We start from the raw sequence: 26,634 nt of genomic DNA on the forward strand, positions 1-26,634 counted from the left end.
AGCACACTGAGGATATGGTTTTAATTAGTTCGGTGTATATACACACAATAAGCGAGTTCACTCGATTGATTTACAGTATAATTAAGCATTCTTGCAGTCCTTCAATCACAACTTTCGAATCCATCTTAAATTTGACCAGAAAGTCATAAAATAGCCGAAGCACATTTATGATATGATTTTAAATAGTTTGGTGTATATGCACACACTACGCTAACTTACTCGATTGATTTACAACACAATTAGCAATTTCTTGCAGTCCTTGAAATATACCTTTCAAATCCTATTTGAAATTGATTAGAAAGTCATAAAATAGCCGAAGCGTATTGAGGGTATGAGTTTAGTTAGTTTGGTGTATATGTTCACAATAAGCGAGTTCACTCGCTTGATTGCCCATCAATGAAGCATTCTTCCCGTCTTTCAAATATAACTTTAAAATTCGCTTAAATTCATCAGAAAGTCATAAAATAGCCTATGAGTATTCAGGATAGGATTTTAATCAGATTGCTGTATGACACAATAAGTAAGCTAACTACTACTTGATTTATTTGCAGTTTAGCAGTCCTTCCAATACAACTTTCAAATCCCGCTTAAAATTGATCAGAACGTCATAAAATATCCGATGAGTATTCAGGAAAGGATTTTAATCAGATTGCTGTATCACACAACAAGTTAGCTTTCTTGATTGATTTACAATATAATTAAGCATTCTTGCAGTAATTCAGATGTAGCTTTGAAATCCGCTGCAAATTGAACAGACAGTCGTAAAGAAGCCGAGATCTACATAACTTTCTCAATGTATCGCAAGGGCGAATCAATAGCGCTACGGGTTCTTATAGGAGCGGAGTTCAGAACGATTACTTAGCAGTATTTCGCATACGACTCGGTTTGTTATACTCGTAACGGATTCATACATGAGCAGGTTGTAAACTGGAGTGTTGCAATAGCTGTTAAGTGCTTCATACATTTGTAGTTATGAAAGCGGTGTGTGTGAAGTTATGTTAAGGAGTTTATGATTTATTTTAAATAGAACATTATACATAAACTTATGGAGATATTGACGAATAGTGACGATAAACAACCGGACTTAGTCAGTGTTGTAATTAATAGAAATGTAAACAAAGATTTATCAGAGAGAAATAAATGTGACCTCCATGGTTTCTTGTTGGATTATTGTTACGAGTGTGAGCGGAAGATTTGCCAAAATTGTGAGAAGTTTCACGGTGGACACATGACAGTTTCGTTGAAGGACGAAAGTGATCGGATAAGAACGAAACTGAAAGAGGAAGTATATAAGCTCAAACATTTAATAAGGTACTCGTGTATAGTTACGTATGACTTGCAGCATTATATCGACAGAATGAACGCTAGTCTTGCTAATATCATGGAAGAAATTCTTAAAAGGTCCGAATATTTACAAAAGGATGATGTTGTTATTGTTGATGTTATGATTAAGGATATTCAATTTGAACATGATCAAGCGGAAGCGATTCTTGTTGATAAGATCTCAGAATTTAATGAATTCGTTTCAAGTGCAAAACATTTTTATGTTGAAACTGAACGTGTAATAAATTCTTCGGATGATGAAATTATTATACAGCAACATCAGCATATATTGACTAGCGTTTTGCAACAAGAACTGGCATTACCACTGTGTCTTTTAGAAAGACCTATTTACATTTTGACCCCTATGCCCGATATTAATACTGGAAAAGATATTTTGCCATTAGAAATATTGGGAGAATTTTCGAAAGAGTTCGTGCCTTGGCGAATAGAGGTTAAGCGCATCAATTCATTTCGACCCGAGTGTATTGGTGCGAGATGTGTGACTACAATGTGTCAAGGTTGGGACGAACAGGTATGGGTCGTATGGCAATGGGGACCACTTCTCCATCTTTTGGACAAAAATGGAGACATCAAAAAGAAGGTTGACCTCGGATGTAAAGTAGATGGCGTGTGTACGGTCAAGGATGGACTTGCCATATCATGCCACATAGACAGATGTATCAAAGTTTTGAATGACCAATGTGATGTGATAAAAACCTTTCAATTGGTTCGGATACCGAGAGGAATTTATACGAATTGTACTGGTGAGATTATAGTCTGCTGTGTTGAAAACATGCATAGACGAAAAGATGATGTGAGTGTAATCAAGAAATTGGATATCACTTCCGGTCAGCTGACAGTTTTACCCTGTAGCGAAGACCTCGTACAGCCCTGTCGCGTTGCCGTCAACGTCAACGACGACATATGTGTGTCGGACCGAAACAAAGGGAGTGTTATGATCTTTAACCAAGAGGGGAAAATCAAATCAACATACAGGGGACCAGGCTCATCAACTAGACACCTCTTCGCCCCAGAATCTGTGCGTTGTGACAAATACGGACAAGTCCTCGTTGTGGACTATACGAACCACACTGTGCACGTGCTAGACCCCCTAGGGCGCTTCAGGGGGTTCCTTATTATGGATACGGAGCTCGAAAAAAGGGCCATCTTCATGGGCACGAGTTCCCCGTTCTCTATAACTATCGATAGTGCGGGAGACTTGTGGGTGGGGAACAAGTTCGGTTTTTTGACGGTCCTTAAATATCTTTCATGAAAGTTATGTATCATTTATTGTAAATTAACATGCAAAGCGAGTGCTAATTGTCGATATTCGGAACTCGAAACTCAATTTGTTTTGTGGGTTTGAGGTGTCAGATTTTGCACGAAAAAGGCGGTACAAACGAAGCAGTTTATAAATTATAAAATAGATCATACTGCTTAAATTACAATGCCTTTTTTTTATAAACTTCGATAAAAAAGAGTATTGGACCGCTTGAAATGAGCTATTAATATTGTGCATTTATTACGGCTTCATTTCATTAATAATCAATACATAATACTCATTAAACAAAACTTTTCTGTATTTTGATAAATCTTGCATTTAATATAGCTGTGCGTGCTAAATAAACAAAAACACAAGAATTCTCCCATTTCAAAATAACGTCTATTGGCAGAACTCAGTACAATTGTGCCAACTTTTCTAGCGTGAACTCATTTCTAAATGGCAGTAAACAACCTTTAGGTGGGGTGCAATCGCTAAATTTGATCCCCATATTATACAAGTATAACTTTTTATCTCACCATGTGATATTTTTATCATGTTATAATTTTATTATTATTTGATATTTTATCAATTCCTGTGTTATTTTTTGAGCTTATTTTTGTAGAATAAACAGTATTTGTTATTGTCTTTAATCTTTCATTTGGCAATCCTTCAAAGACATAGTCTGGTACCTGTAATTGCCTTACATACACTGAACATTATACTCTAGATGCAATTCGGAACACCTCGGCCTTTTTCCATCGAAAACAACCTCGGATGTATATGGACGGTTTACAATGTCAAAATTTTTTGTATTTAACTACGCGGCAAGTAGATCGCGTAGTAATTCCAATTCAGCAGATCAACTAAATAACTTTACTCTTGGGAATCTTTATTAATTATGTAATAATACACTTCACTAGCAATAAATTTAAACTTATATAAAATAAATACTCGTGAAAACACTAAAATTAATTAATACTTTGATTAAAATTTTACGAACTACTTCTACTGATGTACCGGCATACATACGAGATAGATTTTGATGGAAAATGGTCGAGGAGCTCCGAATGTATATATGCATCATAAATTTACATCCGTTATTGCAAAGATAAAATATCTCACTTATTTGTCAAAATTCATAAACCCATCAATTGCGGAAATTATATCCATCCCATAACGCTTGGATTGTCATTTCATATTGTATTAAATACATTTACGTCATGCAGTCTAGACGAGGACAATGGTTTTGGTTATTTGAGATACTTGTGGTCTAATAATGCACCCAAACAAATTATTTACATGTTATTGTACACTATCCCGGTGTTTGTAATGGCATAGTCGATACGATACGTACATCAATGGTTGGCTATTTGAGAAGCTTGTAGTCTTAACAAGGGGCATATAAACAAATATATATAGTCGAACCCCGATGGCTCGAACTCGCTTCGCTCGAATTCCTCGTTGGCACGAACTGCATGTTAAGGACCGATTTTTATATACTGATTGCAAGCATTCCCGCTTGGCTCGAAATTTAATTTATGGTTGTTTATGATGTGTTTTTTTATACTTTTTTTTCTTCAAGTTGATCTTGGGTCCTTTAAGGATTACATGGTTAAGTTTGCTTTTATTGAAGAATGTTTGTTTAAGTGGGAAGTTTATGACCCATATGTTAGGTCCCCCACCTCACCAGTGAAGGTTTTATTATTCAAGATATTTATCACCAGGGACACGGCCCGTTTTATTTTTATCTTGGCCGACTTAAGTCGTAAATCAAGATTTTCTTAGTTTCATAATTTGTTATTATGCTACAGAAATTGTGAAGTTAAGCCAGTATTATAAATGAGCACAAAGTTAATAAATAAAAACAGTCTTTTTGACACTTGTCAGGATTCAGCAGGTTTAAGATCATTGAAGTAACGATTAAGGTCTTTTTCTGAAACGGGCCCCATGCCCCAATTTCTCGAATCATGTTACAGCTGCACTCTCACAGATTGTACGTTATGACAACTTTTTTTTTTTTTGTCTTTGCACGAGACAATTTTTGCGAGAATCCATGGAAACCAGTAATATAAGACAGCTGACAAAAAATAGATCGCAGGTTTTCATATTTAAGTTAAAAAAATGATGTTTTATGCATTTTTCTTAAACCGTTAGTAACGGTTTATTTTGTTACTTTATAAACTACTTCGTTTGTACCGCCTAGTTCGTGCAAGATCTGACCCCCCCCCCTCCCACACACACACACTCACACACAATCCCCCGCCCCCCGACCGCTTAAATAACAATGAAACATGCAAATTAATGCCTTTTTCTTATTAACCCCGAGAAAAGTAGTTTTCAAAGTATCGGGCCGCTTGAAGTAAGCTATTAATAGTGTGCATTTATTACGGCTTATTGTCATTAATAGCCAATACATAATACTCATTAAACAAAACGTTTCTATATTTTGGCCAATCTTACATTGAAAATAGATGTGCGTGTTAAATTACAAACAAACAAGAATTCTCCAATTGCAAAATAACGTCTATTGGCAGAACTCAGTACATGTCCCAACGTTTCTAGCGTGAATTCATTTCCAAATGGCAGTTAACAACCTTTCGGTTATTATTGAATATTTTATCAATTCCTGTGTTATGTTTTAGCTTATTTTTGTAGAGTAAACAGTATTTGTTATTATCTTTAATCTTTCAATTGGCAATCTTTCAAAAGACGTAGCCTGGTACCTGTAATTGCCTTACATACACTGAACATTATATTATAGATGCCATTCAAAACACCTCGGCCATTTTCCAACGAAAACAACCTCGGATATATATGGACGGTTTACAATGTCAGAATTTTTTGTATTTAACTACGCGGCAAGTAGATCGCGTAGTAATTCCAATTTAGCAGATTAAGTTAATAACTTTACTCTCGGGAATCTTTATTAACTATGTAATAATACACTTCTCTGGCAATACATTTAATCTTATATAAAATAAATACTGGTGAAAACACTAAAATAAATTAATACTTTTATTAAAATTTTACGAACTATTTCTTCTTATGTTCCGACATACATCTGAGATTGTCTTTGATGGAGAATGGTCGAGGAGCTCCGAATGTATACATGCATCATGAATTTACATTCATATTTGAAAAGATAAAATATCTCACTAAATTGTCAAAATTAATAAACCCACTACTGCGGAAATAATATTCATACCATAACGCATGGATTGTCATTTCCTGTTGTATTAAATAAATTTACGTCATGCAGTCTAGACGAGGACAATGGTTGGTTATTTGAGATATTGTAATCATATATAGTCGAACCCCGATGGCTCGAACTCGCTTTGCTCAAATTTCTCGTTTGCTCGTACTGGATATAAAGTATCGATTTTTTTAAACTGAAGGTAAGCATTCCCATTTGGCCCGAATTCTCCGAGGCTCGAGGTATTTTCGCCGGTCCCTGGGAGTTCGAGCCAACGGGGTTCGACTGTTCTTGCATTTTTACACTAACTCGGATCTTAAATATTCCGTGTTGATTAATATATGGTTGTCTAAGGTTTGTTTTACTTAACTTTTTTTTCCATCAAGTTGATTTTGCATCCCATAAATTATATGGTTAAGTTTGCCTTTATTGATGGAAGTTTGAACAAGTGGGAGGTTAATGACCCATAAATTAGTTCCCCAACCTCACCAGTGAAGGTTTTATTATTCAAGATATTTAACACCAGAGACACTGCCCTCTTCATGAATATCTAAGCCGATTTAAGTCGTAAATCAATATTATCTTAGTTTTTTTGTTATTATGCTACAGATATTGTGAAGTTAACATTAGCCATAATTAAAAATGAACACAAAGTTAATAAAAAATCTTGTTGACACGTGTGAGCATTCAACAGATTTAAGACTATTGTAGTTACGTTTAAGGTCCTTTTCTGAAACGGCCCAAGGCCCCAATTTCTGGAATCATCTTAAAATCCTTTGTAACATGAATGATCTAAGCTCGCTTTTTTTGTAAAATATTTGTAATATGTACATATATAAAGATTTTAAAAGGAAAGTATCTTAATATGATAAATACGATAAAATAATTTAATTTATTCAAATCAAGAATAAGTAAGAAAATTAGCTTAATGGAATAAGCTACATCAGCTTGTTATGATTTAGAAATTTCGAGATATAAGGGCTCTTGTATGTGATTTTCGGCCGATTGTTTAGAACTGTGTTCAACTTCCAAATCTTAACACCTCTTGGACTAAAATGGACACTGGTACTGATTTACAGTATTTCTAACGATGTTCGAGACAAAGGTGTCAGGTGTATGTATTTTATGTTAATATAGAAGCATTATACAAAATAGTTCACGTTGTTACCTTTAACTGCGTTCTGAACAATCAGTACATGTGTTTCTCTATTATTGTCTCATAGACCGTGAGCCTAGTGCCCCTAATCCAGATTATCGTGTAGTTCTCTTCTACCCGGTTTATCCCTTTAGTATCCATTATATTATAAATGCCAACCGTAACAAAACCACTATGTACGAAATCTTATTGGAACCATCGCCATCCCGCCCATCGCATTTTTGTCCAAGATAATGTCCTATTGTTTTTGCGAAGTAGTCGCATATTTTTCAATTTGTAAAGTACAGTCGAACCCAGTTCGAGCCAACGAGGAAATCGAGCCGAGCGAGTTCGAGCCAACGGGATTAGCCTGTACTTTATTGAGCAAAACCTCTAGATTAAAAATAAAAATATGCTCAGATGCAGCAATAGATGTAGCGTGTTTTTTTGTGTTGTTTTCATTCTGATTAAAAAATATGCACCGAAGTTAATGTCAAATCGCGCATTTTTTAAAACTTTAAATGAAAACACAACAGTTTTCCTAAACAAAGTACTACAAATTTGAAAGAAAAAATGCGAAAATGTCATATAAAAATGTCACCGTTTTGTCTCGGACCATTAATATGGTGGGATTGCGATGTCATTAATAGAATTCCTTTACTACGTTTTATAATGTCGCTAAATTTCCGTCTGTCATAATAATGCTAATTCATATAACCTTAGAAAGCATACACAAGACAGAAATATTGAATGACAGAGAGCGAGTTTCGCATAATATACAGATTCAGATAGAGAAATTTTGTATAAAGACGTCATTCGCGTATCTTGTGTACGTCTACAAACAGATTAATATCTGTATATATCTGTTATTATTTCTCTTTTTGATAGACGGAAATCGTACACTACTCTGTATTGCACGTATTGAATACAACATCATTTACAGCAATGGGAATGTCTGTTACACCCGAAAGAGAACTCCATCATGATATTACAGCGCCTACTTACAATATTTATACAAATGCCCTCGCAAAGAGGAATTTCTGAGGCAACATCTGCTAAGAAGCTTCTAAAAATGCATAAAACAGACCGTTTCTACTTGATGTGAGCTAAGTTAAATAATGAATAACATTTAGCGTCGATGTTGACGATGAGGTAGCACCAAGAGAAAGGGTAAAATAGTATCGAAACAATGATATGATATAAAGTTGGGATAAAATAATTATCTGTGGATCTGTGTATTTCAATGATACAATATATGTATGAGAATAAAACCGTTTCTTCTACGGATAGGCCGCTTATATGACATCTTTATCAAATCTAACTAAAGGATTTATACGTTATATGGTGATTAAACTATTTCATTTCAGGTTTTCAACATAAAGGGTTCATTTTTTGCTAATCTGTCGATATTTTAGAGAGTACAGAAGCCATACAAATGAATACAGTCAATAGTTTTAATATCATGCAACTGTTGGCTCTCAGAATATTTCTTGTAACATCATCATGCTTGTCTTAAAAATCATCCATTTGTTTTTCGTTTCCATTTTAATTACATGTTCGGTACAAAACGCGAATGGATCATGACGCGAACTGGAGTGGCGTTTGTATGTCGGCAGGGACTTTAACGCCCCTGCATCTATTTCACATAATTATGTATTACAATCGAGATCTTAAGATCAATGGAGCCGTTTCATCATGCAACGTAGGAGCGATTATTTAGCGCAGAACCGAATGAATGAAGATTGCAGAATCTATTTTGCACGGTTAACGGTACTTTGAATGCATCTAGATGCTAGAGAAGAAAGTTACCCAAAACGTAAAGTTTGTACGTTGGTAAAGCAAGACCTGCTTCATTCAGGGCACGGTGGATTCTGGAGTTCGCGTCAGAGGAGGCGCACTTTGGGAGCGCAACTAGGAGAGTACGCCCCATCCCAAGGTATACGAACAATATATGGTTAAATGGGTTAATTGGGATTTGAGGTCGTCCCCAATGACAAATTAAGCCGTTTTAGTCTTGAATAGTGCATACAAGTGCCTAAATTTCATATTATTATTATTATTATTATTATTATTATTATTATTATTATTATTATACCAGATTTGTTGAGCGCCCTTTTCATATTATACGTTCAAGGGCGCTTATTGTTTCTCGGATGGTCACATAAAAGTAAACTTCAACACTTTTAAATGTGGCGCGCGTGATATGTGTTATAGGGGAACAGCTGTACATAGTCTGACATCTCTTATGGCGGGCTGTGCTGATTGAAGCACGAAATGTTTACGTGGACAATCTCCCATTGCTGCGTCACGTTCTCCCCTTGTATGATGCGTGTGAGGGCGTCCGAGTGAATCGGGGGGAAACTGCTTCCCGCGTAGTTGTCCTTGTTGCCTTTCGATAACAGCAGATGACTGGTATCATGGAAAACAATATGTTTGGATCATTTGATGGTTCCATACATGTGTTTATGTAAATCGTAAGAACTATGCTGCTCTAGTCACATAACTTCAAAGTATCACTAGTAAAACCACAGGAAGATATGTACTCGACAGAAAAAGTATTGCGACGTGGAGTTTAACTAGAAAAAATGTGAACATTTCCAAGTCCGATTTTGGAAAAATATCAATTATTTTAAGATATTCTTAGCCAGTTGCTCTGCTTTAAAATTGGAAACGATTGAATGTAAATGACTTGATCTTCTCTTTCGCTTAAGCACAAAGTGATAGAACATGAACAATCCCTTCTGTGCTAATGTTCAAATACAATCCAAATACAATCCGAATAAATGGCGAATGAGTTATTTGACAACAACACGAACACAATTATGTTCGACGGTGCACCAAGCATTGCATTCATGGCGTCGATTTAGGTTTTCAACCTTCATCAACGTCATTTAGTATTTTGACCGTTGAGTTAAATATCCTACAATGATGCGGCCTTTAAAACAACGGTAAAAGATTATGTTTCAATATTCCAAAAATGATATATAAATGTCGAAAATAATGGTTCTTGTGAAAGATACCGAGTTTAATTTGAAAGAAATGAGCATTAAACACGGTATTTCTACCTTATAAGACTATAGTAGACCACAGTAAATATTTTAGCATTCACAAATCATTCAATATTTTTGTGCTTTCTGCTATTAAGTACACGGTTACAATCTTGTTATCAGTAATTAATATTATCAATAAATGCATTATTTAGTAAGTAGTTAAAGGTTTTATAACTCAAAATTTATGTTTGTGATACATGTGTATGTATTGATTTTAAATAAGAGTGTCAAACTAGTGTGGGGTTTAGTGGGTTGGCTCAGACATCGCCATTCGTTTTTCCGGTGAACACTGTGAATGCACATTTAAATCGATTCCAAATCCCTAGAACAATGGAACACCAGACACTACAAAGTATTCCAAATGATATGATGTCTAAAATTGACATTATTCTGAGTAAAATTAGCAAATTAGATGTCATTGAATCACAGCAGGTAGAAATTGTGAAAAGACTAACCACTATCGAATCCAAAATATCCACGAATAAACAATTGATTGATGAAGCTAATTCTAAAATCCTTAGTATTGAGCTGAGCCACAACTTCTTGAGTGATAAATATGACACTGTTTACACTGCTACAAACAACCACGAGGAATCGTTGAAAAAGCTACAGGGCGAGGTAAAATCTATCTCACAGACTAATAAACAACTAAATGACCAAAATACAAAACTTAAGGATGACGTTACAGATCTTAAATGTCGGTCTATGTGGGACAATTTAGTGTTCTTGAACATTTCTGAGACCTCTGCACCACGCCCCGACCTCCAGGTTAACCCCGTTGAACAACTAGCATCAGCTGACTCCTCACCGATGGAAACTGCAAGCGGCGATGCGCAAACGACCCAGGCGGCGAGATCGGCCCTTGGGAGGCCGGGCCCGGCACATGGTTCGTATGCAAGTGCTGTGAGTACCGAAAACTGTAGCCAGAAGATTCTCGATTATTGTGAATCGGTACTTAAAATCGCGGAAGCCCGCAGTGTAGTACATATTGATAGGGTTCATAGGGCTCCTGGGCACCCTATTTCCGGGAAAATTCGGCCCATAATTGTAAAATTCAAAGACACTGACTCTAAACTTTTGGTAAAGAGAGCAGCCCGTGCAGTTAACCAAGGCAAAAATGTGTTTGATCAACAGCCGAAGGAGGTACAGGAGAGACGGCGTGAGTTGATCCCGATCATGGAACAGGCCAAGCGCGAGAACAAACATGCCTATATCGCCCGCGATAAGTTGTACATAAATCATAAACTTTATACCCCAACCTTGTCTAACTAGGACGGGCGAGGAGAGTATGAACTTTCAATCATTGCGTGGAATGTTGAAGGTCTAAAAACGTGTTTATCTGACAATGAATTTGTAAATTTTGTCTGTAATTTTGATATTGTATTCTGTTCCGAAACATGGCAAACGAAAGATGATAAATATGCACTTGATGGCTATGATTGTATTTCTGTTCCAAGAAAAGAAAGTGTTTCAGTTAATAGAAAGTCGAATAGGGGCCATGGTGGGATATGTCTATTTATTCGTTCGATATTCAAAAATGGTATTACTGTTTTAGAATGTGATGAAAATGGATTTATTTGGTTAAAGATTGATAAAGAATATTTTCGCTTAGAAAACGATATTTGTATGTGCTTTGCTTATATTCCACCTGCTAATTCTGTGTATTTTAAGTCTCATAGCACCGGATATTATGAAAAGCTAGAAAAAGATATACGACTTTATAGTGAATTTGGTAAAGTTTGTATTATGGGCGATCTAAATGCCCGAACAGCAAATTTTAATGATTATGCTGATTCTGTAAAATTATTTGATAAATATCTAAATACTGTAGATGGGGATGACGAAGAAATTAACATTGTTGATAGGCATAGTGAAGATAGTATTATAAATTCATCAGGTATAAAATTGCTTGATATATGTAAAAGTACAGACCTAAGAATTGCCAATGGCAGAATTGGTGATGATAAAAGTATTGGTCAATATACATTTATGTCAACGATTGGTAAAAGTGTAATTGACTATGCGGTTATATCTGCTGTGTTGTTTAACATTATAAGTAATTTTATTGTACATGATCTTTACACTTTTTCTAGCCATGTACCTATACAAATTAATATTCGTTGTGTATACGAAAATACAAAGACTGAAGACGCCCCTGCTACTGAAAAATTAGCTTGGAATAATAGTAGTATCAATATGTACAAACACGCTGTTGCAAGTGAGTTAAATAATCTTAACAATATTGTTAATAATGTATCATGTTCTAATGATACTATTGACAATGGTATAATTACTTGTGGAAACACCCTGTATAAATGTGCACGTGCAGTGTTTGGTTTACAAAAACAAACATATAGTCATGATAACCGGAGAAATTGTAAAAACCCGTGGTTTAACAATGATTGCGATACAGCTCGGCGTGAATTCAATAAAGCGAATAAAATGTATAGGTTAAATAGGTCACCTCATTTGTCAGCTGTTGTTATAAACAAAAGACGTTGTTATAGGCGAGTTAAACGAGTATCGAAACAGAAATTTAATTTAAGAAAAAAATCACAATTACATGATTTGTCTAAGCAAAATCCAAAGCAGTTTTGGAAGGAAATTAAGAAAATCAAAAAGAAAACTGTTAATAAGCATTCTGTGTCTGCTGAAGATTTTTATTTACATTTTAATCATGTTTTTTCGAGCGATGAAGTGTATAAGGACGAGTATATAGAAACTGTCTTAAACGATAATATCGTATATGACAACATTGTTAATACGTTGGATTGTGATTTTAGTGAAAGTGAAGTTATAAAAGCTATAAATGGATTGAAACGTCAAAAGAGTCCTGGAGAAGATATGCTCATTCCTGAATTATTTATAGATATTAAAGATTCTTTAGCTCCATTGTTATGTAAACTGTTTAATTATATTTACACTAAAGGTGTTTACCCTATATCATGGACTAAAGGAATTATTATTCCTATGCCAAAAAAGGGGGACTTAAATAATGTTGATAACTACAGAGGAATTATGTTGACAAGTGTGTTTTCTAAAATATTTTCATTGTTGTTGGACAGCAGGGCTCGGTCTTTTGTTGAAAATAATAATTCTTTGTCCGATTTGCAATTCGGGTTTAGGAATAAACGTAGTACTGTAGATTGCATATTTGTATTACAAAATATAATTAACAAGATAATAGAACGTGACAAGGGTAAGCTTTATTGTGCATTTGTTGACTTTAAAAAAGCTTTTGATATGGTGTATAGAAATGGTATTTGGTTCAAGCTTTTATTTCAACAAAATTTTCGTCAAAATATGTAAATATGTTAAAATCTATGTATGAGTCCGTTAAAATTTGTGTTAGAGTGAACGGAAAGTTGTCAGATTCGTTTGAAAGTTATACGGGTGTGAAACAAGGGGAAACATTATCCCCATTGCTATTTATTATGTTCATTAATGATATGGAGTCACAATTAAAAAGTGTTAGAGATGACTTTGTAAATTTAGAAGAATTACAGATATTTATGCTTCTTTTTGCTGATGATACTGTTTTGTTCTCTAAATCTGTGGAAGGCCTTCAATTGTTATTAAATAAATTACATGATTATTGTTTATAATGGAATATCACTGTAAATACTAATAAAACTGTTGCTATGATAGGCAAGAAAGGTACACGGAAAGAAAATGTCAGTCTATTTTATAACAAAGTTAAACTGGATATTGTTAATAAATTTTGCTATTTGGGAGTAATGTTATCATCCAATGGAAAATTTTCAGTGGCCCAGAAAGCTTTATCTGAACAAGCTCTACGTGCAATGTTTTCGTTAAATTCATTGTTTGAAAAGATACCCTTAAATGTACATGAAAAACTTATTTGATTCAATGGTTTTACCAATATTAACATATGGTTGTGAAATATGGGGATTCCATTCTGCTCCCGATATAGAAAGGGTTTATTTGAAATTTTTAAAACAATTACTAAATGTTAGATGTCAAACAACTAATGCTACTGTTTATGGTGAACTTGGCAAAGTGCCATTATATGTTATACGCCAAGAGAGGATATTGCAATATTGGTATAAGCTTGTAAATTCAAATGATAAACTGTTGTCTAGATGTTTTAGATATTGTAGTTCACTAAATATAAGCAGCTCATGGTATTCTGATGTTAAAAAATTGTTAAATGATTTAGGATTTAACTACCTATGGGATAATATGTCAGTCACTAAATTACAGTTGTCAAAAGTTATTGAAAGATTATATGATCAGCACATGCAGAAATGGTATGCGACTTTAAATGATTCGTCCAAACTTTGTACTTATAAAGATATAAAAACAAGATTTTGTTATGAAAAATATCTCGATAGTGTCACTAATGTTAACCATAGAGTATCTCTAAGTAGAGTGCGATGTTCAGCACACAAGTTAGCTATAGAAGAAGGCAGATATAGAAATATACCAAGACATGATAGAAAATGCATATCTTGCAATATGAATATGATTGAAGATGAATATCATTTTATTCTTGTATGTCCATTTTATAAACATAGTAGACAAATGTGCTTACCACGATATTATTGTCATTGGCCAACCAAGAAAAAACTATGTAATTTGTTAAGTTCTGAAAATGCAGCATTATTAAGGAAACTTGCTAAATTTGTTTATATTGCCACTGAAAAGCGCAAAAGTGCTTTAATTTAATTTAATTATTGCTTACTAGTATTTGAAAAGCTATATTTATATATGTTCTTGAATTTATGCTCTTCTCATACAATATTAATGTCAATACTGTTTTATATTACCGCCGTGAATGTATATATATGCATTTGGCTACGAACATGTTAATGTTTATGCCTAATAAAAGTTCTGCTCTGTTCTGTCACTTTAACTAATGAGGCAATAAATAGACTGTTCGTTGGTATACAAAATACGTGTGAATAATAATTGTTATGCGTTAGATCACTTGATTTTCAGTTTTATTCCTGAATGAAACGACGATGAGTGATAGCTTGTGTCCCGTCTGATAATAGTTGATCATTGCACACAAGGCGAAACTGCATGCATTTGGCGGCACTGGCTAAAAGGAAGTTTTCTTCTTAAAGTTATTGTATGTAATTGGATCAAAGCCAATTTTTAACTAAGCTGTCCACTTGTATTTTTCTTGTAAACGGCAAATTAGGGCTCGTTTGATAAGTTTCATTTGTTTGCATGTAACGCTTTACCGCTTAACAAACATTGCGTCTATCATACGACCAGTTTAAGAGGAACTCCATATATTAGAGTCAGTGGTCCAGTTTAAAATTTACAGAAACAGTTATATGTGGAATAAAATGACATCTCCAATAAGCTCACAACCATAAAATAACATAAGATCGGTGCACGGATAATCGTGCAGTCCGTCGGACACCTATGCACCGCAATGCTATAAACGTTCAATCTTTAATTAAATCAAGCCGAGACATTCTGTTTGTAACAATTGCAGATTCTGATACTAAAAGCTGTTCTTCTCTCAGAATATATGAAATTTCGAGAAATTTTATCACTGTCAATATCTCATTACAGTCGTGGCACTGGCAGAACGTCCAGCTAAAGTCGTTTATCCAATTGCTTACTGTTATATTTTCTTCCTGGAAGACCACTTGAATCAATGAAGGCTCTCTCAATGTTCATCAATTGGTCTAACCTCTTACCAAAATACCTCGAGGCTCAGGAAACTCGAGCCAAGCGGGGACGCTTATCTTCAGTAGAAAGATATCGGAACTTTACACCCAGTTCGAGCCATGGAAGTAACCGAGCCAAGCGAGTTCTAGCCAACGATGTTTGCTTTTACTTGATTTAGCAAATCCTCTAGGTAGTCAATGGTAAATATGGTCCGATGCAACAATAAATTTCGCGTTTTTTTATCTAGAAAGACTAATTAAAAAGATGCAAGGACGTTAATGACAAATCTCACATTTTTTAATAAATGAAAACACAATAGTTTTCCTAAAAAAAGAACTACAAATTTGGAAGAAAACAAATGCGAAAATGTAAAATAAAATATCACCTTTTTGTCTCGGGCAATTAATATGGTGGGATTGCGATGCCATTAATAGGATTCCTTAACTATGTTTTATGATGTCGCTTAATTTTCTTCCGCCATGATATTGCTAATTTATTTGACCTTAAAAAGCAGACACTACACAGTAATATAGAAAGAGGACGACTATCGCACAGATTCAGTAATTTGAGCATAATAAGCACTTTAAGTTAGTGAAATAATAAATAAAGAGTGTTTCACGTATCTTGTCCATATATATCACTTTTTTATTCTTTTTGGTGGATACGGAAATCGTTCACTAAAGAAATAACCCACGTATTGAACAAAAATCACTTAAAGTAATGAAAATACGTGTTACTCCGGAAAATAAAACACAATTTAATCATGCTATTACAGCGCCAGACATACAATATTTATACAAATGTCTTAGAAAAGTAGAATTTCCTGAGGCAACGTCTGCTTAAAAGCATAAAACAGATTTTTTTCCACTTATTGTATTCTAAGTTAAATAATGAATAACAGATAGCGTTGATGTTGACGATGAAGTAGCACGAAGAAGGGTTAATAGTATCGTAACAACGATATGATGTGAAGTTGGGAGAAATTAATTATCTGTGTATCTGTGGATTTCAATAATACAATATAATATATAAATCGCTCAAATCGCTTAATCAAATTCAAGGGTTAAGACATTATATTTTGATTAAACTGTTTCTTCGACGGATACTCCGTTTATAAGACGAGATTTATCCTACTTTATGAAATCTTAGGATTAAGACTTTGTTTGGTGAATAAACAGTTTCGTCGACGTAAACGACGTTTATATGAATTATAATTCTCGGGGGATATGTTTGCACATTAACGCAAATACTCAAATGGGATAGTTTCTTCTCGAGGGAAAATATGTGCACGTACACGCAAATGGGATAATTTATCCTCCGAGCTAAATATTTCCACATAAAATCTTGGGCAAATATGTGCACTTAAACACACGTACCCGCGGGGGTAATTTATCCTCGCACGCAAATATGTGCACATAAACGGAAGTCCCAATGTGGATAGTTTTTAGTTTATCCTCGAAGGTAAATATATACACACAAATACCATTACTCACGGGGGTTATTTTTTCACTGGGGCCAAATAAGTGCATTTAAACCCAAATATCCACGGGGGTTATTTACCCTCTAGGGTAAATTTGTCTGAAGTCTTGAAGTTAGGTTAGGTTGCCTCCCTTGGATATTTCATGTCACACAAACGCTACAATTGGATTGACCCCGAGATATTTGATTTTGGTAGGATTTACAGTAAATAGTTGACTACCTCGTTTTCAAATTTGGCTATTTGGTCTTTCTTTGACATTCATATGCTATCAGAATGGAAGACATGGGGAAGACGTTACTAATGTTGTTAGAACTTGTCTCCAATCCATTTGCTTTTTGTATACTCTATATCATTGTTGTTAATACCGATCATGTTGATAAAAAGGCAATAAAGTATGTTTAAATTAAATCAGAATGGAGTTGTGGACCTTTAAAATCACTTAAATAATATAAACTGTCTCACTCCTATTTCAGATGATACGTTTAAAAATGTAAAACCTTTTTTTAAATTCCAAAATCAGTTATTAGAATGAAATAAGCTTGCACATATACAGTTAGAATGTTTCTAACATTTTTTTGGTTTGAAAGACACACCGATTTCCTTATTATTTTTTCCGAAATTTGTGCAACCTGATATCGCTAGGTGAACAAGAATGTTATTTCAAAAAGATGTTAATATTATATGTTGGTAATATCATCGCCAGCAACCATTGTCGATTGTACTTTCGTCCATACCGTGGTAAATTGACTGGCAAAATCTGGTTTAAACGAATATGCATGAGGTAGGGGAGACATCACCTTGTCTCCTCAGGTGAGTGGTCTAAGCGGTCAGGCGGAGCGAGTTCAGTTTGAGGCTTCTCCAGAATACTTTTTCTCTTTTACAGTAGTATGAATGTCTGGGTATATATTAGAGTCATATTTCTGATTTGGTTCCTTGCGGAACGAATGATATTGCCTCATTTTGTATTCCTGATTATAAGATTTCTAGTAAAATCGCCCTTAGTACAAGGCGAAGCATGGCGCAGTTACAAAATATACCCTTGAGGCAATCTTTCGGCATAAAAACGCAATAGAAGTTTTGAAAACTATGAAACTAACAGCACTAAAAAAAATATTTTTTTATACATTGAACATGTAGTGTCTTTCATATTTTTGAATATATATAAAACACGATACACATTATAAAACTCTATTTGTAATTATTTTTATTATTGAAGAGCACAGCGTATTTCCATAACATATTTTAATGCCTCATAAAGCATGCATGCAATAACAAATGCAATTAGGATACACATGTACCTACACAAAGTACATTATAACCGTATATAATTTACCTTATCAACTACTCATAAAATTCATTTCTATGAATATATCGTAGTTTAACAGACATGGCGGCTTTATAAATTATTTTCACTAGACAAAAATATCAATACGTTATTCTCACTAGACAAAATATCAATAATGAATACTCACAGGGCAATAAAAAAAAACATTCTTCGCGAATATAGAATTTTAGCTACATCACATCCGTAACGTTTCTATTCTAATGCTAGTTTTAAAGGAATGAGATCCGAACATTTTTGACTTTTCACCATCGTTCTAAGTTACTAGTTTTATTTTGCGAGCACGCTCTTCCTCAATTGAAAGCCTTATTCGTTCTGACAAAGGGACTATATACCAGATGATACAATTGCGAGAACGAAAACAAATTGTCAAAGACTTACATAAATTTGATATCGATGTGTTCAACGCATTGACTATTACTTACTGATGTATTACATTGGTAACGCCACATGTATCTTTCGCAGTATTTGCGTATCTTCCAATTCGAATTTTACTGGGTTTGTGTACCACGTATATCTGAGTAATTCAAAAATAGCGTCGGTATATGTTACTGCACTAATCACGTGACTTTCATATGCTAAATATACACGCTTTTAACTAGGAAACTGTAATGCGCTATATTTATACTGGTTTATTCAGCTGAGACAGCAAAAACATTCTTTAAATCATGTAAAATTATGTATGATCGGCCTCATACTAGCTCATTTTGACATTCCTAAGCTTGTTTTGTGGAAATAATGTATTTGCTTATTTAGGGACCTGGTGTCTAGTCCCTGCATCAATGCTGCATGAATAGCAGAGCCTCAAACAGTTTTGCTTGGTGTGTCTTATTCTTATGGCATATGGAAATGAAAGGAACATCAAGGTTTTCAACATGAAAGGTTCGTTTCTTTGCAAATCTGACGTTATTTGTTCTAGAGTGTTCAGAAGCCATATATGTGATTAATTGTGCAAATGCAGCCAAAATATTTAATATTCTCCTGCATATCATCAAAATATTTGAGCAATTGTCGGCTCGCAGAATATGTCTCGTTACATTATCATGTTTGTCTTAAAAATCATCCATTTTGTTTTTCATTTCCATTTTAATCACACTTCTTCGGCGCATAACGCGTATGAATCATGAACCAAACTGGCGTGCCGTTCTTCGGTCGGAAGGGCATGTGACGCCTCTGCAACTAATTCACATTTGTATTTTATACGAGATATTAAGATCAATGGAACCGTTTCATCATGCAAATTAGGAGTGATATTCTAACGCACTAGCCATTTAAAAACTCTCTTGCAGAATATATTTAGCATGGTCAATTGTCTTTGAATGCATCTCGAGATATAGGTAAAATAGAATCTAACGTTTGTAAATTATCGTAAACAAAGTTCTGGTAAAGGAAGTTAGCGGTCAAAAGTTGTACATAAAGTCATTGAGGTTTCTTATGACAGACTGTGCTTATTGAAGCACAAAATGTAGCTGCGACACAAACAGATTAATCGAGTCCTGGCTAATAAAACGCCAACATGAGAGTGGTTATTGATGGCTCTTCCTCCACAGACTCACCAGTCCCCTAGGGATCTAGCACCGTTCTTTGAGGTATATGGTATATATCGACGACCTCGCCGTCAAGACCTCAACGACATCTAGGAGCAAGCTCTTCGCTGACGACTGTCTAGACTTGTTTAGAGCTATCAACAATGTTAATGACCAGATACAGCCCTAATGAGATTACGATTCACTTGTAGACTGGTAAAATACATGATTAATAAAAGTGTCACCTCCTCGAAATTACCACAAAAGGAATCAACATCGTTACGCAGTACTCAATCAGTAACATGCCACTCCAGAGAGTTCTACAGCATCCTTACCTCGGGCTCGATTTAACATCACAGAAAAAAGCTAAAAAATACTCAACTTATGGAAGAGACATATTAAAGCTGCAACGAGGAAGTAAAAGAAAAAGTATTCAAACCTTTTGTACGCCCACATCTTGAGTACTCCTTTTCAGTCTGGGATCCATACTTTAAACAGAAAATTCAAGTCCTTGATAAAATCCAACGCAAGTGAGCCCGATCTGTCACCGGGAACTACTCGTATCGAGACAGCGTAACATCCAAGAATGAGAGAATCAGGGACGATGTTAATCTGGCGCATAACCATGGTACTTGGATACATAACAAAGTTTACTTTGAACTCAGGGCCAAATACGAACAGTTCAAGAACAACATTTTGCCTCGGACTTTGAGTGACTAGAACTCCCTTCCTTTAGACCTGGTGCAGATCACCTCTGTTTACAGCTTCATCACCGCTCTGCAGACGTACACAGCCTATGGAACACAGATGTTGCTTTTTTTTATTTATTTTGTAGATATACCTTATATAATATTACCCCAATATCGCTTAGACTGCGTCACTTGTTTGCGTTTCTTTTATGTCCAAGGCAGTAACGAAGTAGAAGAAGAAGAAGTAGTGTATGGAACAGTTAATGGTTCCATATATGTATTAATGCAAACTAGAATTAGAACTTTGTCGCTTCAAAGTATGAATATTAAAACCACAAAAAGATATAGAATTTGCAAAATGAATTGCGACATTTTTTACATGAAAAACTGTGAACATTTGCAAGTTCGATTTTGGTATAATATCACTTAAAAAGATATTCTTAGCCAGTATTTCTGCTTCCAAATCGGAAATGAGTTATTATAAATGACTGGATCTTCTTTTCCTCTTAGGCACGTTGTGGTAGGACATGAACAGTCATAAAACAGTCCTTCCTGCGTTAATAATCAAACAAAATCAAATAATGGTTCACTCTCATCGAACAAATGACGAATGCATAATTGGACAACAACATTAAGGGTCGAATTCAGAACAACCACTTTCACGTAAGTGATACTCAAGTGGTCACTTGAGTTGGACTAGGGGAGTGACACTCAAGTGATCTGTTCGTATACACACGCCTCGCCTCGCAAATACTCAACTTCATCAAGTGGCCAATACAGTACATATACATGTATATAATCATGATTATATCGGATTATCTGTTTGATTATTTATATTATATATATATATATATACGAGATTGTTGAACCTTATATTTAGCAATGGCGACAAACAAAGACAAAGTTATTCTCAAACTCAAATTGACATTTTAAAAGAATAAGTTAATAAAAAATAACATTTTGGAATGTAAAACACCTGATAAATTTGCATCAGGCGTTTTTAAGTACGCAGCCGACTTTCGTTGTAAGACGTGATTTAAATATGTATTTGTATATAGCCTTGCTTTTGTAACTTGCATAAAGCGGATCAAAGCATTTGAAAATAAAAGTTGTTTAAAGTTGAGATCACTTAATAAAAAAAAACATGGATAAAAATAGCGAGTGAATTCACTTCTTATGGGGAAGTCACCCCTCAGAATGAAAAAAACAACAACAACTAAAGCAATGTTGGGAAAATTATAAAATAATAAATTATTGAATAACAAGACTTTATTTTCATATGCGTGCAGTCAATTCTTTCAACACTGCTGGGTTAGCCTCCAAAGTCATTGAACCTTCTCTGGTTTTCTGGACCGACATAGCCTGACGGGAAATGTCCGACGTCATCTGCTCTCGATGCCATGACGGATGACACAGTAACTTTAATCCAACTAAATACATGTGAATTATTCAACCACGCTTAGAAATGAACATATGGCGTAGAACCTGAAAGCTGCCTTAAATTGCAGCCAGGGAGGAATTGCAACAATCCCGTTTGCTGGGCGTTCAAGATCAGCACGAATCAAAACAAATATATGATTGGCGTATTGTTGTGAAACCAGACAGAAATATTGGATGAAAGAGGACGAGTATCGCATAATAAACAGATGCCGATAGAGCAATTTCGTATATTAAAAGAAGTGGTTCACGTATCTTGTATACGTCTACAAACAGATCAATATCTGTATATATCAGTTATCATTTCGTCTTTTTGACAGATACGGAAATTGTACACTATATAAAATAACGTATTGATGACAAAATCATTTACAGTAATTGGAATGAATGTATCTCCAGAAAAAAAAGCACAATTCAATCATGCTATTACAGCGCCAGCCATACACTGTTTATACAAATGTTTTAGCAAAGGGGAATTTTCTGAGGCAACATCTGCTTAAAAGCTTCTACAAATGCATTAAACAGACCGATTCTACTTAGTGTAGAAGGGTATATATTATCGAAACAATAATATGATCACAATAATTTCCTAAACAGAATACAACAAATTTAAAAGAAAAAAGATGCGAAAATGTAACAAGCAAATGTCAATTAATAATGAAGTTTTTTCTTGGGCTATTAATATAGCGATGTTTGGGATTTTGATGGCCTTAATAGGATTCCTAACTATGTTTTATAATGTCGCTAGGCTCCTTTTGCCATTACAAGGCTTATTGATATGACATCAAAGCGCAGCCACCAGATAGATAATATAGAAAGAGTATCGCATGATGAAATGGACTCAGTTAGAGCAGTACTGAATAAAGGCTTGAGTGACGTACTTGGTGTACCTCTACAGATCCACATATATTAATTATCATTTCTTTGTTTTGATAGATACGGAAATCGTTTTCAACTAAAAAAAAATGAACGTATTGAAGAAAACAATCACCAACAGTAATGGGAATGTCTGTTACTCCGGAAAAAGGCGACATGCTATTACCGTGTCGACTTAATATATTCTAAGCTGAATTATGAATAACAGCGTCATTCTTTCAAGTGAACGATAAAGGTGTACGAAGAAAGGTAAATAGTATCGAAACAATGATATGATGTGAATTTGGGGGGGGGAAGCATTTGTTCTTTTTGGAATTCAATCCTACAGATAAAATATATTTTATGAATATCTCATCTAACTTAATCAAATCTTAGGATGAAGACATTGTATGGTGATTAAACGTGATTAAATTCCGACGGTTATGTCGCTTATATAACGAGATTTATCCAACTTTATTCAATCTCATGATTAAGGCATTGTATGGTGAGTAAACAATTTCTTCGAGTTATACGCCGTTCTTGACTAGATATACTCTCTATAAATATGTCATATATATGCTACAATTGAATCACCTCCGCGGTCTTTTGATTTAAGCAGTATTACAGTAAACAGTTGAAAAATAAAACAAAATAAAGGAATGAACTTTGCTATTAAAAGCAATATTATTTATTGCATTGAACGTAATCCTTTGAAAATTTCTCGGCAGACTGATTCTACAAAGGAATGAGATGTTTGAAATAACATGTTTATGATTGATTAAATTGTTATGTTATGTCACGCAATGTTTGTCTTAAAAATCATCCATTTGTTTTATATTTCCATTTTAATTACATTTGTTTGGCACAAAACGCGTATGGATCATGGCACGAACTTGCGTGGCGTTCGTCGGCAGGGACTGTGACGCCCCTGTATATATTTTTACATATTTTTATGTTTTACAAACGAGATGTTAAGATCAATGGAGCCGTTTAATCTTGCAAACTAGGAACGGTTTTGTAGCGAATAACCCATTGAATAGCTGTCTTGCAAATTCAGAAAGGTCAACTGAACATTGAATGCATCTAGAGATAAATGTAAAATAAAACGTAAATTTCGTAAAGTTCTACTATCGGAATACCTGGTCCAGATAGTTATCGGTCAATAGCTGTCCGTTATGTCTTTGACATCCCTTATGACGGACTGTTGTGGAAGAAGCACAGACGTTGTTGACGACCTCCTACTGCCGCGTCATATTATTTCGTAGATGATGCCCGTGATGGCGTCCGAGAGGCCCTGGTAGCTGCTACCCGCGTAGCTGTCCTCAATGCTCTCAGTGAACAGAAGTTGACTGGAATGATATCATGGAATAGAATGCGTATGAAACATTTGATGGTTCCATAAATTTGTTTATGCAAATCGTAAGAACTGTATACCTCTAGTAACAGAACTTCAACGTATGACTAGTAGAACCGCAGAAATATATATACATTTACTCAGGTGACGGAAAAAGCATTGCGACATGAAGTATAACTAAAAATGATATTAAAATTTTCGAGTCCGACTTTTCAAAAATTCTCAAAAAAAAATCATTTTTACATTACAGCAGAAGAAAATACCAGAGGAGACTACAGTATGTAATAAAGAAGCTGGGAATAAAGAACTTTTAGTTGTTAGTAAATAAGTTAAGGATAAATGCAATTTGCAAAGTCATGATTCTGACAATATTTTGTTTATATTTTTTAGATTGAGTAGCTTAGCTTAGATAATGGATAGAAGCAAATTGCGTATTTAGTAGAATTAACTTCGTTGTCATTTGTCAATTGTCCGAATCCGTCGAAGAGGTTATTACACTCGTCTTGAATGCCAATGGCCAGATATGTGTGGTTGAAGGGCACATTCAGCTCATAAAACACTGGCGGGCCATCTCTATATTGATACCTATCCAATATATCCGTTTTATTGTCAATGGAAAAAATACTAACAGAGCAGCAAACAACACACCACACACAAAGATAGGCCCGGGTGACAAAATGAGGCTTACATTCATATAAACAATGACCAAAGGAAGGATGTTAAACATTATATGCGTTTTTGTAAGACCTATACAACTTTAAATTGAAATAATTTGTAATATATTCTGACATTACGTCTAAATTGTCATACTAAAGACCTTAACTAGTGAAAGTTATCAGGTTAAGGTATTAGTGAGCCAAAATGTTTCGCTGACTGCTTGGTCAACGGGGTCGAACGCTGTCTCATCTAGGTGTATATTTTCCCTGTGTTATGACCATGTATCAATTATTTTTTGTCGAACCTTTTGCGCTTCTATTGCTCACTCCTATGGGAACAAGTATCCATTCAATTGAACTTATTGTTCGATGAAAACCATGCATTCTGAATAATTCTAAAAAAACAAAAAACGACGTTTGCTAACGGATGTTTTATTGCGATACAATGTACGTGACTTCAATGAAACAAATGAAGTTATAAGCTCTTTTCCGCTATCCCCGACTGTGGAAGTGTTTGTGTGCGACCTTCCACTGCTACGCCACGTTTTCCCCCGGGCGCGATGCTCGTGAGGGCTTCCGAGAGACCCTGATAGCTGTGTAACGCCACATAACCGATATCGACAACGTTTATGCGGTGATTTTCAACGCGAATATATGCTACGACAACGCACATCACCGTCATTTGGGACAATCTGAAGTAAGCACTCCAAGGGGAGTGATAATTTATTTTCAACTTTCAATTTTAAAATATTACCTTAAATTTGATCAATTTGATCAATTTGCCTGCCTACTTTTCCCGAAGTTTTTTTCAAAATGACAGTAATAATTATGTTACGTCATAATCTTAATCATCATCATAATCAACAACATCATCACAACCACCATCATCATCACCACAATCACAACCACCACCACCATCATCATCCCCACAACCATCATTATCATAATTATCATCATCATCAACGTCATCACCATCGTTTTTGTTGAAATATTAGGACACTATTTTTAGCTTTACAATAAATGGTTAAGCTAATTCTCTTTATGTGGCAAAAAGGCACAGTTGCGCCCCATATAAGCAATTTCTGCTTTATGCCCTGAACGTCGCCGCATAAACGTTGCCGCACTGTTTTATGCGTTGAAAATCACCGCATTAACAAAGAAAAACACGTTTATGCGGCGATGCTGCTATGCGGCGTTACATAGCTGCCCCCAGCGTACTTATCTACGCTGCTCTCCGTCAACAGCAGTTGACTAAAATGATATCAGGGAGTTGAATGTGTTGGTCATTTGAACGCGAAAAGCATGAGAACTCTGCAGTATCAGAACGTCTAACTATGACTAGTAAAGTCACGAAAAGATTTATATCCGGCAAATAAACATTGCGACACTTAATTTTTAATCTTGTTCACATGAAAGGATACTCTGCTTCCAAATTGGAAATGATTTATTGCAAATCAAATAATATCTCCTGAGGTAATGTGTAAACTAATTATAATTCAAAGAAATGATAATTCGAGCAAAGGACAAAACTAAGACATTGTGTTCATGAGGTCAATGTTCGTCAACGTATGTGAGTATGTTGTACGTTGAGGCACGTTGCTTAACAAATATACGGTTATCAATACAAACGCGGCTGGATTATCCTTAAAAAAATTAAAAGTAATGAGTGTTAACATTGAAT

The 26,634-nt window shown here is 34.9% G+C and overlaps 1 protein-coding gene across 1 annotated transcript; it reads left to right on the forward strand.

Annotated features, from left to right (window-relative positions):
• The first annotated feature begins 809 nt into the window (after positions 1-809).
• LOC128208983 (uncharacterized) lies at positions 810-3,232 on the forward strand. The gene has a single exon (XM_052912763.1). The coding sequence runs from the start codon at positions 1,046-1,048 to the stop codon at positions 2,594-2,596; it is 1,551 nt and encodes a 516-aa protein (XP_052768723.1). The 5' UTR covers positions 810-1,045; the 3' UTR covers positions 2,597-3,232.
• Positions 3,233-26,634: the final 23,402 nt, after the last annotated feature.

This window comes from Mya arenaria, chromosome 11 (genome assembly GCF_026914265.1).
Source record: "Mya arenaria isolate MELC-2E11 chromosome 11, ASM2691426v1".
Classification (NCBI taxonomy): domain Eukaryota; kingdom Metazoa; phylum Mollusca; class Bivalvia; order Myida; family Myidae; genus Mya; species Mya arenaria.